At 41.7% G+C, this 17,146-nt stretch overlaps 1 protein-coding gene across 1 annotated transcript in view; it reads right to left on the bottom strand.

Moving 5' to 3' along the window:
- IRAG2 (inositol 1,4,5-triphosphate receptor associated 2) overlaps positions 1-16,897 on the bottom strand; it is a 35,500-nt gene extending 18,603 nt beyond the window's left edge. Inside the window, exons 1-17 of the mRNA XM_048300641.1 lie at positions 16,237-16,897; positions 15,340-15,450; positions 14,370-14,550; positions 14,093-14,169; positions 13,935-14,013; positions 12,818-12,976; positions 11,566-11,683; positions 11,193-11,243; positions 10,026-10,103; positions 9,419-9,475; positions 7,510-7,569; positions 7,354-7,418; positions 7,168-7,267; positions 5,047-5,160; positions 4,681-4,782; positions 1,712-1,875; positions 185-299 (exon numbers count right to left, since the gene is read on the bottom strand). Coding sequence (XP_048156598.1) covers positions 185-299; positions 1,712-1,875; positions 4,681-4,782; positions 5,047-5,160; positions 7,168-7,267; positions 7,354-7,418; positions 7,510-7,569; positions 9,419-9,475; positions 10,026-10,103; positions 11,193-11,243; positions 11,566-11,683; positions 12,818-12,976; positions 13,935-14,013; positions 14,093-14,169; positions 14,370-14,550; positions 15,340-15,450; positions 16,237-16,897 — 2,292 coding nt within the window. The remainder of the gene's footprint in view (positions 1-184; positions 300-1,711; positions 1,876-4,680; positions 4,783-5,046; positions 5,161-7,167; positions 7,268-7,353; positions 7,419-7,509; positions 7,570-9,418; positions 9,476-10,025; positions 10,104-11,192; positions 11,244-11,565; positions 11,684-12,817; positions 12,977-13,934; positions 14,014-14,092; positions 14,170-14,369; positions 14,551-15,339; positions 15,451-16,236) is intronic.
- Between the last annotated feature and the right edge of the window lie 249 nt (positions 16,898-17,146).

The raw sequence follows: 17,146 nt of genomic DNA, 5'->3' as shown, positions 1-17,146 counted from the left end.
CCTCTTTCATCAGCAAACTGTTGTCACCACCCCCTCAAATTTTACTTCCTCTGCTGGTTCCACTTTTGCAGGGAGGCACACCATTCCGAATACGCGATTCCCTTCCCCAAGGGCAGCCGTGCGCTGGTCGTGGCCCTTTGCATCTCCTGGTGCCCCGCACAGAGGGAACTGGGCTGCCCCTTACATGTTTGCTGGCATCCTCCAGCTTCTTGGTGGCTTTTTGCAGCTCTAAACCCAGGGCTTCTGCCTGGCCAGCAGTTTCTTCTTGTAGCTGTTTGACAGTTTCCAACTCGTGTTGCCTGCAGGGGAGAGAGCACAAACCACAGCCCGTTAGTGACGTCTTGGAGCAGGCTGGCCCAGGAGGTGACACTCTGGTTACTGGGACACGCACCAAAAGTCAGCTGTTACACACTGCAGCTCCCCAGGATCCAGAACCAGGGAATCAGACATGGTTTTTCTACAGCAGGAAAGGGATGAAGGCTTTCTGTGATGTGTCTGGGTACCACAGAGGAATCACCAGAGAACTCACAAGGAGCAAGAGCTCAGTGGGGCAAGCTTTTGCAATGGACAAAAGAATGTGTTTTTCTCAGGGTTTGGGAGAAATAGTGGTTGGATACAGTCAGTCATCCTAGAAAAAGGTACCCTGGGGCTACTTCTGCTTCACTGGTTTGATTTCTTAGTGTTCTGGAGGGAACTTCACTTGACTGCAAGCAGATACCATCAGAACCGGTGCTGAAGAGGACAGCTTTCAGTGAAACCCTTCTTTCCCACTGCAGAAACCTTTGCCCATTTCCCCTCTAATTCACTTTCACTTTTTTTTTTTTTTTGGTTGCTATCATCACAAGCAATTTTGACACAGAGACAGCTTTAAGAAACCAAGCCATCAGTATTTTATCAGCTCTTTTACAAGCGGAGGGAGAGCATGTGGGAGGTGGTTCAGTGGAAGGTAAGTCAGCAAAAGTCAGTGTGGTACAACTGCTCTGCATCAGCTCTTGGGGCTGCCAGGCCCTAGGGACATCCCAAATACAGGAATGGGGCTCTGAGCAACCTGGGATAGTGGAAGGTGTCCCTGCACATGGCAGGGGCTTGGAACTAGATGATCTTTAAGGTCCTTTCCAGCCCAGGCCATTTTATGATCTTGTTTCTAAGATGACAACTCATAGAAAGAGCCCTATGCCAATAAAGTCACATTTTCATATTTAATGGCAAGTCATTTAAGCTACACCCTTGGGGAATTGAGACATCATCTTCCCTGAGCCTAGCAACTGTATCCCAAAGCAAAAATACCTGCAGATATATTTTACAGCTCTCCTGCTTCACACAAACCCACCAGTTTTTTTTAATGGCTGCACCTGCTCAATAGGCAGTGCCCTCATGCTTTAACTTCTCAGTCTGTGGTCTCCCTGGTGTTTTCAAAGACACCTCCAAGACTGTACATCAGTTCAGACACAAACCTTAACTCCCACACAGTGTAGACGTTGTGCTAAAACCAGATCCACTCTCCAAAACAGAAGATCACTTCCTCTGTGTGAAAAATTCTTGAGAATTCAGCAGACTTTGCTCCACAAACCCCCCCAAAATAAAATACTAAACAGCTAAGCAACTAGTGAAAAACCCAAAAAAACCCCACAAAACAAAAAACCAAAACCCAATCCCCACCAAAAAAAAAAAAAAAAAAAAAAAAAAGACACACATGGCTTTGAAGGGGTACCTAGCAGAGAGCTCTTTCCTTAGGTGAAGCTGTTCTGTCTTGGTTCTCCTCAGGTTGCCTGCCACTCGAATAAAATCCTTGTCCAACGAATCCTTGCATTTTTCCAAGAGCTGGAGTTTCTGGGTCCAAAGATGTCTTTTTTCTCCTAGCTCTTGCTTGAGAGCCTGTGGAATTTTGAAGTTGCCATGTGGTTAGAGGAGGAGCAGAGCCAGAGAATGAGCCAGAGCCTCAATTTACATGGTGAGGATTGAGTTCCCTGCTGCAGCAATTAATATCATCACCTACATCCCACACTGTCAGCAGTAAAGCTAAAGCTCCACCAGCAAGGTGCCCAGACACAGCAACAAAACCTGTAGCTTATAAAAGGAAGTTTTAATAATGGCCATCCTGCAGGAAGCCCTAAAATTGATAATTAAGGCTTCTGTGGCCCTTTCCTCAAAGTACAACTAAGTCCACTGGTACCAAATTAAGTTCATATTACAACAAAATAAATGAAATAACCAAGAACCAATAAAATCATATTTCAGTTTGTCGTACATGCCTAGCAGATGATCTTTTCCAGGGATGATCCCCATAACACAGGCTTTTAGATTTACCTCTGGTTTGTAGGAAGAAAAAGAAGAAAAGGGTAAAAATTAAATATTAGGTAAAACTGAGCCCTCTATTTCTCTGAACAGCGACTTGGAGTATAAAGTACTGAGGAGAAGAATCCAGTACTCTCTCTCTGACCTTGCTCAACTGAACACATGAAAGAGTGTCCTCAGCTTTTAAAGAATGCTTAATGAGAGTCAAACAGAGGTCAGGAAAGAATGAAGTTTATATTCCTGGGATTTTGCAACAATTCTAGGGGGAAAACATCAATCTTACAAACACAGGCCACGTTATCTGCTTGCAAGTTGGAGTCAGATGTTCATGAGCTTCAAAAAAAAAAAAAAATAGCACATCAAGTATCATGCTTTAAAAAAAAAAACCAGAACAAAAAACCAAAAGCGGTTTTTGCTGATAGGTTTCCTAGGATGACATGGGATGTGACCATGTGCAACTGCCCACATCCTGAGGATCTGCTTCTCAGCCAAGGCAGGCAGCACTCACTAGTAGAAATACCATGATTTTGACACTTAAGTGGTATAGGCTTATCAGGGCACGTGTACCAGTCTTATCTGCCAGTAGAAGGGTGAAAAATATTTTGCTGTCGCTGTCTATATCTACTTAAATATGTATATATATGCACAAAAACATAAGCACATTTCAAATTCACTTTAATGCCTAATATCCTTTAGACATACTTGGAAATACTAAACCCAATAAAACATGGCCACAATGTATTTCACAGGAAATGGTGGGCAAGGCTTCTAGTGACAACTTTTGTTGTCAAACATTAAATCTTGGACCATGTGCTTCCTCTAAGGCTGGAAGAAGCTACTTTGAATCTCTTTTTTATCGGATCCACTGTTGCTCAGCTCCGTGCACAAAATTTCACACATATCTGGCTTCTTCTGTCTAGTTGAAGATAATTTTTGACATGAAGTCACTTCTCATCCCCCACCAAATAAAAGGATGAGACCTTTTATTTTTAAAGGATTTTGTTCTTTCTTGATCCTCTGTTAGCTCAGTTTCCAAATGCATCACTCTTTAGCAGCCGGAATAGGATTCACTTGCCACAATCAACTCCAACCCCCACACTGAAAGTTTTTTAGCTTCACATGTTTAACAGGAATATGATCCCAACGTGAATGTAACTTCACAAGCATTTTTCAGCTCTGACAGCTTTGAAGGAGGAGGTTTCCAGTCAAGATCAAAAAGCTACAGCAATTCATGAGCCAGCAGTTTCCTTGAGTCTACCCAAAGTCACATCTGGGTGAAGATACTGAGATGATTGCACCTTCTCTAAGAGGAAGGTTTCAGGATTTACCTAAAGAAAAATTATTAACAAACCTGGCTCCTGGACTGGATGGCTCCCAGTGATTGCTGCAGCCCTGCCCAGGAGACATTAAGAGGCCCAGCTACACCATTCTGCAGCACCAGAAGAAAAGAGAAGGGCAGTTTTCTGCCCAAAGAACCAACAACTGCAAGCAGCACATCCCCTGGTGGCACCTGCTGTCACCCAAGGGAGATGGATTGAGGGGTTTGACATCCATTACGGAGCTGAAAAACAGCATTAAAGTACAGCTTGAGGTTGTTCGAGCATTCCTAACAACAGATCAGCAGGAAGAAACAGGTTAGAGAAAAAGCCACGTCCAATAAGATGGAAATTTCAGAAACTGTGCTGTTACAGGGGAGAGGAGGAAGGAACAAGAGTGTTTAGTTGTGTCCACAGGCACCTGCTACTACATGGGGAAGATATTTCTACCAGTACCTTGAGCAAAAGTCCTTACTTGCAAGCCTCACAAGAGGTATGAGGAACAGGAGAAGTGCATTATGCAAGATTAAATTGTAAAACAAGGTTTTGTTGAAAGTTTTCCTGTGGAATATACCCAGTAAAAGCAGAACTCTTCGCCTTTCACAACAAAATAAACCCTGTGAAGGTTTTGATCTGGAAATTTGGTTATAAAGCCTCATCACTCCTCTTGATGGTGAGACCATCCAGTGCCATCACCAAATTCAGAGCATGGGGGAAGTGGGTTCAAGGCACACAAACAGGCAGTGGGCAGAAAAGCTTCATTGTTCACAGGACACGGTGTTGCCACTGACCTCATTTTCCTCTGCTAATTGACCTGCTCCATCTGCCCTTTCCTTCAAGCAGTTTGAACAAAGGGAGCTCTTGCCCAAGACAAGCCAGCAAGAGCACAGCATGTAAGTGATCATCCTTTTCCTCAAAAAAACCCAGTCAAAAATATTTCTCTCCATTTCTGACCCACAGACTCTGATCTCCAGCAATTAGCATACGCATCATGCAGCAGCAAGATACCCACCTGGAGTTTTTGCACAGCCCCACCATTTCACTAAAGGCTTCAGAGAAAGTTACTCACCACAAGTTTTCTTTCCCAGGCTTCTTGCATGTCCTCATCAGGGTCTTTTACCCATTCTAATGAAGCCGTGACAAGCTCCTCTGCTTCAGAGGCTTCCTCTTGCTGAAAAACAAAATAAACCTCAAAACAACTCCCCCCAAACTCTGGCATTTGTAGTGCTCATCTAGAACAACTCTGCCCAGAATTACCCAGGATATAAGTTAGAGTAGGTGCCAAGTGATATTGTTAAACTATGCCCCCCTCTACTCTCAAACTATTCTTATTTTTGCAAAAGGAGTAAACAATCTGATTATCAATGCCTGGAAAATTCCCAGTTAAATTGCTGATCAAAACAACATCGTTATCCATGTAAGCTTTGCCACTGACCAGGTTTTGCATGATAGTCTTGAATTTTTCTCCTGCATATTCAGGCCCCTGAAGCAAAAGCAGCACTTCACGGTCCAGTGTTTCATCCAGGGATGTCCATTCAGTCCTGAGAATCTTTGAAGAGATGGAAGACCCAGCTAGTTTATTTTGACATCCCCTTATTAGAAACCAGCATCAGTGACATTTAGACTTTCCTAAAGTACCACTGCTCTGTATTTACCAGAAGGTCAGTGCTACTGAAACTTCAGGCTTGGAAAAGCTTTGTCAAACTCATCACATCAATGGGGACTCAAAAAAACAACAACAACAACAACAAAAACAAACAAACAAACAAAAAAAAACCCCAAAAAACCCCCCCAAAACAAACAAAAAAACCAACCAAAAAAAAGGCAAGCCAGCCAAGCTGCTGAGTGATCCAGTGTAAATATTCATGTCAGGGTAGGCAAGAGGAAATCAGTAATTAGTTATCTTGATTCTGAAGAGGCTTTACCAAGTGATGAATAAGCAGAGCCCTTCCTTGCTTTACAGGTGACTCGGTGGAATCGTGTCTCACTGCAGTGTTTGAAGGGCAAACAGTGACTCACTGGAGCTCTGGGGAGCTGCGATTTGGGATAATACCTTAAACTCTTCAAAGCTGCCTAGCCAAGCCTACCTCTCCTTCCCAAGCCTGAAGTTTTAGTCCATTTGTACATTTTTCTGGTTGTTGTTACAAATGTGAACTCTGCAAATGCACCTCGTACAAAAATAAGCAGCAATTGCTTAGCAGCATCTCTCTGCTGTCAGCTGTGCTGTACAGCTTGTATCTGAGGGGAAAACAGCACACAGAGAAGGATGAGACTCCATGGATTGTCTAAGGAAATGGGAACAGGATAGCTCAGTTTAAAATCAGAACCAAAGGCATAATTGTAGCAGGATGCTCCACCTAAACTGGGGTAAAACAGCTTCAGCAATACCCTACCTGCAAAAATTATCAGTGGTGGATAGAGAAGGGGAATCATGCTGCTGTTGGCATTGGAGAATGCCAAGACCAGCCTGATCCCTCGATCCCAAAATGAAAAGTTCTGAGGATGTGAAGAACACTGTTTCCTGACAGAAACTGGCAGGAAGTGGCAAGGTAAAGCTCCTGACAAGGGAACCAACTGAGCTGGCACAGCTGGCCTGGAAAGGTCTGACAGTTGATCACTTTATACCATAAAAGCCCAGTCCCACTTTTTAAAGTCAGGGGCTTCTGACACACCCCTTCAATCAAGGTGTGTGTGGACATCCCTCCCTCAAGTGGGGACACCCCTCAAAGTTACTCCTCAAAGCGGAACAGAAGATTTGCCCATGGTCATCAACATGGGTGAGTAACAACAAACTCTATTGAATAATTATTAAGCTAGCTTTGAAATTATTGATTTAATAGCTAGTGCACTGTACAAGTAGTTATAAGTAAATAATTCTGATTAAAGTCTTTTAGTCTAATCATTATCCTCTATTTATATAAATAACATATTTTATTCATTTAAATACATTTGGTTTACTGCCAGAGATGCTTATCAGAGTCCCTTAACAATACATTAGATGAAGACCCAACAACTTTATTAAGATGCTCACTCTAATGCTGAATTTCCTTTCTCACTACATTAGGCTTCAGAGAAAAAAGAAGTCTCCTCTTTCACAACTGAAAAAATCATTGTTCATGTCTGGTGTAGGCAGCACAAGAAGCAGACTGTCAGTTACTTTCTGCAGCATAAAAGCCTTTTTATATTGGAAAACTGATATCTTTTCCCATCAGTCTGTTCTTCTGCCAGCTAAACGCATGACCCAAGCTCCTCCAGATTTACTTTGAAGAGCAGAGGGGGGTTGGAACTGGATGATCTTTAAGGTTCTTTCCAAACCTGGCCATTCTAGGATACTATGAGCTAATTTTTTATATCTACAAGTGTTCTGTTTGCTCTTCTTTGGGCTTTCTCCAAGGTGCTTGGGACAATATTGCAACCTCCTCATTCTGTGCTTACGTGCTAGGATTAACGGCTTCAGATTCCAGAGTTGTCTAATCATCTACAGGGAACGAGCTTTGTTATGCCTCTGCTGATGCAAGACAACTGCCAAGAGATTAATTTAAGGTTTAATTCATACCTCAGAAGACTGTGCAAGCTCCAGTTCACAGTGCAGTGATTTCAACCCTTCAGGAATATTGCTGTTAAATTTACACAACAACGGGAAACTCAACCCATTCCTGAAAGGGGCAGGAAAAAATTATGTGTCAGTCTTTTTTGGATTTCTGATGGGCCACCTTTCCTGGGATTTGGTCACAATACTCACGAGATCAGCTCTTGCTGCATGTGTTGGATGTTCTCCAGCAGTTTATTCTTTTCAGCCCGCAGTGTCTAAAACATCCGTGGGGTTTCGTCAGAGGCTGACTTTGCCACACAGGATCAGCACAGGCCCTCCCTCACACAGCCCAAACCAAACCCATACCTCTATTATCGAGGAACACTCCACAATGGTTAACTTGAGTTCCTTGATATTCTGCTCCTTCTGCAGAGATTGTGGAGAAAAAAAAACAACAAAAAAATTATATTCGATCCTCCATCGCAGCAGTGAGAGGTATGATTTAGCTTGAGCAGCAATCTGATTATGACATAAAAATAGTTGTGAATTTAAAAGAATACAGTGAGTTACCATGCATATTAACTAATAAAAAGCACTCAGATGTTCTTTTCTACCTAACTGCTGGAATTAAGGAGACAAACCCTCATTTCCAGGTGCTGTACTTTAATTTATTACTTACCTAGTTTCAGGTCCAACAAATTAGAGTTAGACAGAAGCACTCTAGTTTTAGCCTAAAACATGATCTATATTATATTCCAGCATGAGTTTTAATCCCAACTGACCCTGAGAACAAGTTGCAATGTTCCAAGTTTACTGTAATTGTTTTTCATTATTAGAGTGTAGCACTCCATAGATTAAACATGACCTAACAGAAGGGCTGAAAAAGAGTCAGCCCTCATGGTAGAAATGAGGAATTCGTAGAAGAAGAACCTTTCTTAGCAACTAGCAATGAGCTCCAGTCAGGTTATGCCATTCAAATAAAAGGCACTGCATAGACAGCAGAGAATTTATAAGAGAAAACAGGAATTTCGAGTAGGAGCTCTTGTCCTCTCACACCTTTATGAGTTCTTCCTACTCTCTCTTTAAAAATCATTGAGGTTTTTGAAAGAGATGAAGTGCACAGAAAGCTAAGCAGGAAAAGTGAGGTTTTAGAACCACATTATCCTAATGCCAACAAGTAAAGCCAGTTTTCCACACCAGTTTCTTCAAAATTACACCAACCACACACGTTTATCCACACGTAATTTAGCAGTCTACTTTCAGAATTCCCATTTAGTCAATAGACTAAGAGAGTCTTGTTGAAATAAAATGATACTACAGAGCTCACAAAAGCTTTGAATCATTCAACTACAAGAAAGTGAAAGGTACTTTAAAAAAAAAAAAAAAAAAAAAAAGAATTTAATAAATTTGTACCCTTAAGCTGCTTCTGGAAAAACAATCAACCAAACCAAAACTATTAAAACAGCTACAAAGTTATCAGCTGAATCACACTGGAGTTCAGTTCTCTTTGTTACTATTTGAATTCAGCTGCAGCCACTTTGCAGGGAGCCCAAGAGTCAAATATTTTATCAGGAGATTTATACCATGTTCTGCTAAGTAGAAACTCCACTAGCATAGAAGGCTCTTTGCATAATTCATGAATCCAGAGAAAGCCAACACGTTTGTATAGTCTTATATCTTTGTGTTCTTGTCTATAATGCAAGAAATGTTCAGTCCTCAGCAAAGCCTAGGCAATTACACCTCTGTAATAAAAGGACAGATTTCCTTTTCCAGTGGGCTCCAAGCCACCATTTCTAATTTGACACAAACAATTTCAGTAAAAGTCATGAAGGGAAAGACCTTCTGTAGGTCCCTGCTGAAGGAAGTAGACTTTAGAAATTTCTGGACATTTTGTCTGAAGTTTGCAAGTTTGTTTTAATAGGTTGTGATTTAAAAAAAAAAAAAAAAAAAAAAAAGAAAAAGCAAGTAAAATCCTGAAACCTTTAATTATGCTGACTCATAACCAGGTCCTAAAGTAGAGCTCGCCTACTTTGAAGCCATTTATAGGATCAGGTTCTGCAGTGTGAGAAGAGTAGAAATAAGAGTGCCACAGTGAATACTACTGCCTTGCCTTTTTACAAATCATCCCATCAGTGCAGACCAGGAACCTGGGCCAGTGGAAGCTGTCCCTGCCCATGGCAGGGGGTTGGAACAAGGTATCATTAAGGTCTCTTCCAACCCCAAATATTCTGTGATTGTGTGGTTTTCAGTCAGTAATGAAGTAAAAGCAACTAACCTGGATCAGGGTTGCCTCTTTATTCAGCACAGTGCTCTCATAGATATGGGCTTGGATCTGAAGAACGAAAAGACCAAAAGTAAACCCAGCCATCAGTACAGACTATAATAAAAGTCTGTTCCTACTTGCTATTAGGAAGGGAAAAAGAGTATCAATGTTCCTTGCTTAGAAAAATCAAATTTTTCTTTGAGTACCTTGTGTGGTATTTGTTTCAAAGTACAAGTCTTGTACCCAAAGAATGAAAGCATTCCCAACTTTCAGACACCTTTGTTTCCTCTCATCTGTCCAGGCCAATATTTCCAGCAACATCTCCCAAAGCATGACCTTAATATACTTTCTTGAATAGTGAGGGAAAGGTATCCAAAAAAAGCTTAACTTGGAGGAAAGGACAAAACTTTGGACTGTTTCTATCAGCCCAGTTTTTAGCCTCCAGACAGCAATTTCCTTACTGAAAGCTGTCACACTATCTAAACTATTATTTCATTGCAGTCCTTCAATGTAGAGAGGTTCATGGCTGTCTGCCTTCCAGCAGCAGAAACTCCCCCTTCACTAGACCCAAATGAACTACAGGTTGACTTTTTATTCCTCCCAGCTTCAAAATGCTTACTTGAAGTTGTGCTGCATTTTTAGACAGCTCCAAAATCTTCTTTTGCAGCCCATCGGTGTCCATGCTGTTCCTAATAATCTAAACAAGACAGAGAGTGTTTAGGCACAGCTGAATGGATTGACAGCTTCTCCTTGAAGAAACCAGGAAAAACTGACATCTCCACCCCCAAGCTGCTGCCTACTCTCGAGCACTACCAGCATTTTTGCACATACATTGCATGTGTTTGCCCCACCAAAACTGCTTCTGCTCCTTTTCCCACCCAGAGCACTGGTAAAAGAGAAAACCCCTCAAAATGTGATTTATAACCACTGCCAGACCTCAAAAGCTAAAGAAAATGCCCTGCAGCATTGTTTTCAGAAAGATGTGGTTTAATAGCTATTTGGACTAAGGAGCTTTGCAGAAAGATTGATCTTAAGGTGCTTCTTTTCATTACTATGTTGGATTTAACCTGTTTCTCCATTTCCCCCTGAATAGTCTGAAATACATTCAGTAAGCAAGCATTAAAATGTTTTATCACCTGATAAAAACTGGTTTATAAAATATTTGCTCTAATGAGGAAAAAAAAAAAAAAAAAAAAAAAAAGAGTAAGAATGAACAGGTTTCCTCTGAATAACAAAAAACAAGCTTAGGGATACACTGCTAATGTAGCTGCATTCCCTAAAAACCTCCTGTACGTCCTTGGTCAGTGTCAGTGGAGCCATCTGTGAGTGGAGACCCACCCACTGCATTTTTTTTTTTCTGCATATCTTAATGTTACAGCTCTATACAAGGTTTCTCCTTTGTATCTTAAGGGAGGAAAACAGAAGTGAATATGAAATGAAGTGCTGGATAGAGATTGTTTCAATATAGCTTTTGTGTATTTATAGCTGTGGGAACCAGAAATACATGGAATTTGCCTATAAATCTTGGAAAAAAGGTGGTGGTGGGAGAGAAGTAGCTTGTCCCTATGCTTCCCTAACCTCATATCCTTACTTATCCAGCAAGTGGAAAATCTGAAGCACAGCACAACCCCAAGATACAAAGTTTTATGACAAATCGTCCTTTTAAAATGTTACATATTTTGATAACCTAATTAGCATGCCAGTTTTCAAAGTCTGACAAACATTTAATTTCTTAATGGCAAATTTTAGCTAGGCAAGAGCACATCAAATCATGACTTTATTTTACCTCTTCCTGGAGAGAAGTAACTTTGATGTTGAGAGACTGATTTTCTTTTTCCTGATCAAGTTTATGAGGAAAAAAAAAAGGAAAAGAAATAATAGAAAAAGAGAAAAACAAAATAGTTGGTTTTAGCATGTCAAATTCAAAAGGAATTCAAAAAGGAACAGAGCACAAACACATCCAGAGCTGTGGTGTTGAATCCCTTTGTTTCAGAGAGCACACAGTAAGGGGACAGCTGAGGCTGGTGCAGCTCATGAACCCTCACTGAAGGTACAGAGAAGGTCTTACTTCTGATTTTTAGCAGCCTGAGCGGCCACAGCACTGTTACAGCAAGGTGTGAGGTGCTGTACCAGGCAAACCAAGAAGGAAGAGCACCTACAAGCTGTTTGTTCTGCCAGAGAATCTGCTCTCTCTTCTCTTCTGACAGGTTCAGGTTGTTTCTTGCTTCCTCTAGTTCTTCTTCCAGTGATTTGGCTTTCAACACAGAGTGTTGGATGCTGCACAGGGGGAAGCAAATTCAGAGAAACTTTAGCCAGTTAATGCTGGTTGTTTAGATAGGCTGGAAATAGAATATTTTTAGAAGCCACCAAGGACTTATTTTTTGGCACAGAGACTTAACAGAAGAGCAACAATCAAGTTTAAACCCATCATTTCTGCCCAGGAAGCAAAGGCTCATGGTTCTACTTCCTATTTATCACCCCCTTCCACCCTTACAGTGAGGGATGAAACCCCAGGCAAACAAAGCCATGTTAAACATATTAAAATTTTAGCTTGTTACAGTTAAATGTATCAGGCAACCTGGGCACAAACCCATCTTTACAACACTTCACAGTTTACAGTTGGAGAAACCATTTCAGTTCAGTTTTCCGGGATAAGCTCTGCACCATTTTCTTACCCTGATCTGATAAACCCCAAATCATGTGTATTAAAGTCACAATAGGCCCTTTTCCAAGCTAACTCTATCCTGCAGAGCATCCCAGAGCAGGTGGTCCCACAGAAGGGCACATGTCCCATGCCAGCTACCCTGCACAACTCTTGCCTTAATCTCCCCCAAAAATCCTGGGAGCAGTTTGGCAGTGGACCAAGCCATATCACAGTGTAATTAATTAGGCCAGATGAACACAATGAAAAATAGGCTTGTACTTGTGGCATTGATATGTCCCCAGGCTACAGAAACACTGAACAAGTGACACAACTCACCTCAGTCCTGCAAATGAGTAGCAAAACAGCTCTCAGACACTCATTTCCCCTCTGCTTGGCAACAAGAGTGTGGTCTAGGATTGGAAGCCTTCCAGTGCTTGGCTGTTCTCTTGGTAATATTAAGCCTTTTTTTTCCCTTTTCTTTCCTTTTTTTTGGTTGTTACTTTGTTTGTTTGTTTTACCCTGAGATTTTTCCCTGTGTGTACCCACACCACCACATGCTGCAGAAACCTGGCTCTGAGATGAATGATTTTCTAAGAACCAGGAGGGACAGAGCAGAACAATCAGACAAGAGGGCTAAACCTTACAGATATTACATAAAGTCAAGAAAGCCACTGTGGTGAAGAACTGGTGAGGAGAAAAGCATGAAAGCAAGGCTGGAAGAACACAGCTCTGCCCATGGCAGGCCTGGTGCCATCAGGGTCCCCCACCTTTTTAATTGTTGATGTAGATGCTCATTATCTGCCAGGAGCTTGTTGTTGGTCTCATCCACAGCTTCCAGGGTGAGCTTCAGCTTGTTGTTCTCTTCCTGAAGCTTCTGGTTGTTGTACTGCAGGTCCGCAACACAGGCTATCAAGTCAGAGGTCTCCCTGTCCCAGTAAGAAAGCCAGGAAAGACTGAGAAAGGTGATTTGATCTACTGCAGACTTTTAAAACATCCTAATGCACAGATCAGAGGCCAGAGGAGAGCCCACAGAGGACTTGTGATGCTGCAGTGTCCAGTCATTTGCTCTGCACAGAGGTCGTGGAGCATCTTCAGGTCAGTTCTCCAGTTTTATGGACACCAAGAACAGTTTTGGTTTTAAGCACTTTTTCTGCTCCCTACAGCTGAAGTTTTCTGCCAGACAAGTGCCATAGCTGGATGTCTGTATCAAAATGCCTTAAACTAATCACCTCTTGGGCCACTAACTATGCTTCTGTATTCACTCTGCAATTTCTGGATCCTTTCTTTTCCCCAAGCCATCCCCCACTTATGCTTTCAACCAAAACTTGAATGAGGATCACTCTTCTGAGATCCTGAGAAATTATAGGCAAGCATTACAGAGCAGATCTTGGATTTCTGACTATGCATGAATTGCAAATGAAACTTCTCCTCTTTGTTAAGTGCTTTGCTATTAACGGAGTCCAAGTCATAGACATAACTGCTACTACTACGATAAACCCAACAAGCTCCCTATCATAAGAAAAACAGCCCCAAACAAAACCAAGATCAGATTTTTCAGGGCATAATGTCTTATTGTCAGACAACTAAGAATTTGGTGAAGGGAAGGAACCAGTTTAAACAGGGAAACACATGGCAAATCTCTGACCACAGGGAATTAAAAAGGCAAATGGACACAGAAGCACCAAGCTCTCAGTAGGAAAATTACTGGTGTGTTTTTAAGTCTGAGCAGAAGCTGTGAGGAAGAAGGTGACAGCACCAAGAACTCCTGCAGACTGAGGTGAACATTAAACTCTGCCAGGATAGTGTTCCAAAACAGAGGTTCTAGGAAGTTCTGTAAGTAATTCAATACTACATTCTGAGAAGGAATTGCTTAAGTGGACTTACATGTCTCCTTTAGACACATCACCCCCAAAGGCCTCCAGGCTTCCTGACGTAACATTCATCCGGACATGTGTCTTTTTGGCTGAAAGAGGTGGGGGTTTTGGTTATAAAGCAAGAAAGTGGAGCTTTCCTGAACAGAAACAGAGGAAAACATCATGCACCTTCAGAGATGTTTCTAGGTACTTGAAATTCCAGGTCCTCCATGCTTGCTGATGATTCTTCAGTAGCACCTTCTTCCCTGAAAGAAGGGAGCATCAAGGGTCACAAAATCAGCAGGACACTGGGCTGCTTACCAGCTTTGTAACACAAAACTTCAGCCAAACCCAGTATTGTGGACATGGTGCCCCAATAACACCTTCTTTCCAGAGTCACAGGGGAAGTTTATATCTCCTGTTTTCACAGAAGCATTATGAGAGAAATTTATTAAAATGCTGTTACCATTTCCTCTTACGGTCTTCGATCCACTCTCCCATGATGGCCTGATATGTTTCCAGATCCATGGAGATATCTTTGTGCTCTGGGTCAAGCATGTTGCACAGCTCCTCAAGACCACTGTCCTCTGATCCCCGACTGGTTGTATGTCTCAAATAATCAACTATTTTGGACACTGCCACTTTTCCTAAAGCAGAAACAGGGGTCAGGCTCCAAAGCCAGGCAAGGCATTATAAAAAAAACTGTAAAAGGCCACACTACTGAACTGCACTGCATCCAAGTGCCCTCAAGAGCTGCAGACAAGCAACTGATCCCTGCAATTGTAGTGTGTCCTGGAAAAAAACGGTTTAGAGATCTTGTTTGTTGTGTTGTAGGGTTTTTTTGGTGGTGGTGGTTTTTGGGTTTTTTCTAGTACAGTAAACTTGATTTTTACATTCCTAATTTTGTGGATTTCAGTTCAAGAGAAACAAAAGTTGACACACAATACTAATCCTTTCTCTCAGGGCCAGGCTGGATGGGGCTCTGAGCAACCTGGGGTAGGGGAAAGTGTCCCTGCCCATGGCACGGGCTTGGAACAAGATGATCTTTAAAGTCCCTTCCAACCCAAACCATTCCATGATTCTACCATGTTTGAGCTGGAACTGGGAGAAATTGTCTCATGCTCTGAAGTGTCCCAAGTTTCTAACAGCATAAAGGCTGAAAGAAAGAAACAGTCATTTGCAGTGAGGGTAATTCCTAGAAACATGTTGCTCCTCTATTTCTCCTGCACTAAAACACTGCAAAGAAGAGCAGGGGAAGGGTCAGGCACCATGCAAAAGAGGCACAGACTCTTTTATACTTCTATTCTGCATCTGCCACAACAGAAGCACCTAAGCATGTCAGAGACTGGCATCCCTCAGGAATCATAACACGATCTGAACCTTGGAAATCTGTTGAGAGGAGACCAAAAGAGAGCACTGAAAAATCCCTGGCAAACCTGTGTGATGGATGTCACATGCACAGAAGATGGTGGTCAGCAGGTCCTCTTCACAGATCAAGCTCACATCGTACATGTTTTCAGCTTTGTAGGCCAGTGTCTGCCTCCCTCCTGCGAAGAATAAATCTGTTATTGCCCATTTTTATTTGTTCATGATAACTTTCATTCCAGATGACTGAAACAACAAAACCAACTAAGCAGCTTCCCCTCTAATAAAAACAGAGCTTTTACTGCCAAATAACAACCAGAACTGGCCCTAACTTGAGCCTCTGAGCTGGAAATTACTTCATGCATCTACTTTTAAACATGCATTTTTGAAAAACTTTTTTATTCTTTCACCTGGAGTAAACATATGAAACAGGACATTTTAAGAGGCCAGGTATTTCTTCCCTCCCCCTCCAGATATATTGTAGAGAAATCATTATAGTTGAGTCAACTTGTTAAGAAAGCAGTCCCTAAAACAAACAAACAAAACACCCACAAAACCCCCAAACTAAGAGCAACACCCAAATTCATATATCTTCTAGGTTAGTCTATATTAATAGCCAAATCATAGTTTAAATTAATAGCCAAATAAAATTTGGTTATAAAAACAAAGCTACTAGTAGTCTAAATCTTTTAAACTGTTAAAAATATCTCCATCTCTTAAACCAAAAGTTAATTACCAAATTAGAAAAAGTTTTTGCTTTATTAATTCCTTACTATTTACATTCACATTAATATTTTTTAGAGAAATCTTTGGAATTTCCTCAGCTCTTTTTGCAGTCTTATAAGATTTGAGTGCTACTAAAATGTGTTGCTACCAGTTTAAGTGGTAAATAAATGTTGTCTATGTAGGCTGAGTGTTCAGATGTGTAGGATTTTGAATCAGGGGATGTTTTTCTTCAGCATTTTTACCGCTTTCGCTCGAAGGAAACATCTTCGGCACAGGAGGTTGGACCACAGCACTTTCTGGCTTTTTCTCAGATGTGAAGAAATATAAATTTGGACTTGATGTCAGATATTTCTGCTTGGACTGCACATTTTTAGGTTCAGCATTTGCTAGAGCACATGGTTTGTTCTGGGCATTGGCCTCCCTGGATCCAAAGCAGTATGGAGAAGAGCTCTCCATGGCATAGGGAGGCATCCACGGGCTGCTGGATCTCTCAGTGCTTTTAAGGATTGAGAAGGTGGTGTTTGCAGAGTAGGGGTCAGAGGTGGCCCCAAGACAAGGTGAGTTTGCAGAGAAAACACTGTCACTGTCAGGGCTGACCAAGGGTGAACAAGGACTCTCCCGATTTCTGCAGGTTCTCCCTTTCAGTATTTCTTCCAGGTTTTTTTTGGTATTGCTCTGTGGGCTGTCGAAGTTCCGGGACTGAAATTTTGGTATCTGCAAAGCTGGGTTGGAGACTTGGTCCATCATTTGGATGGATTTGATCTTCCTGCAGATGCTGTCGACTGGATTGCGGTGCCGTTTCTTAGCTCCGCATTTCAAAGACATCATCAATTCCCTTCTCTTGCCAAATATCTGGAAAGAATAGGCACAAGATACAAGAGTCAGGGCAATCAGCACACACATATTTATGCCAATTTTTCCATTCAGCAGCCACCTTGGAGCTTTTGCATCCAGTGGTTTGAAAACCCTTGTTCCACTTACCAGCTGTGACAGAAACCTTTAGGCAGGACATTTTGTTGTCCAGGGAACTAGAAGTTTATGTGCATGTGGAAAAGTTAGAGAAGAAAGACATAAATACTTCCTGAAATATCACTGCTTATTCTTGAATGCCATAACCATGGCAGGGAGGTGAGTGGAATGAAAATAAACACT

This window comes from Corvus hawaiiensis, chromosome 4 (assembly GCF_020740725.1).
Source record: "Corvus hawaiiensis isolate bCorHaw1 chromosome 4, bCorHaw1.pri.cur, whole genome shotgun sequence".
Classification (NCBI taxonomy): Eukaryota; Metazoa; Chordata; class Aves; order Passeriformes; family Corvidae; genus Corvus; species Corvus hawaiiensis.
The sequence above is the reverse complement of the archived record's forward strand: the minus strand, read 5'-3'. Positions and strand labels throughout refer to the sequence as shown.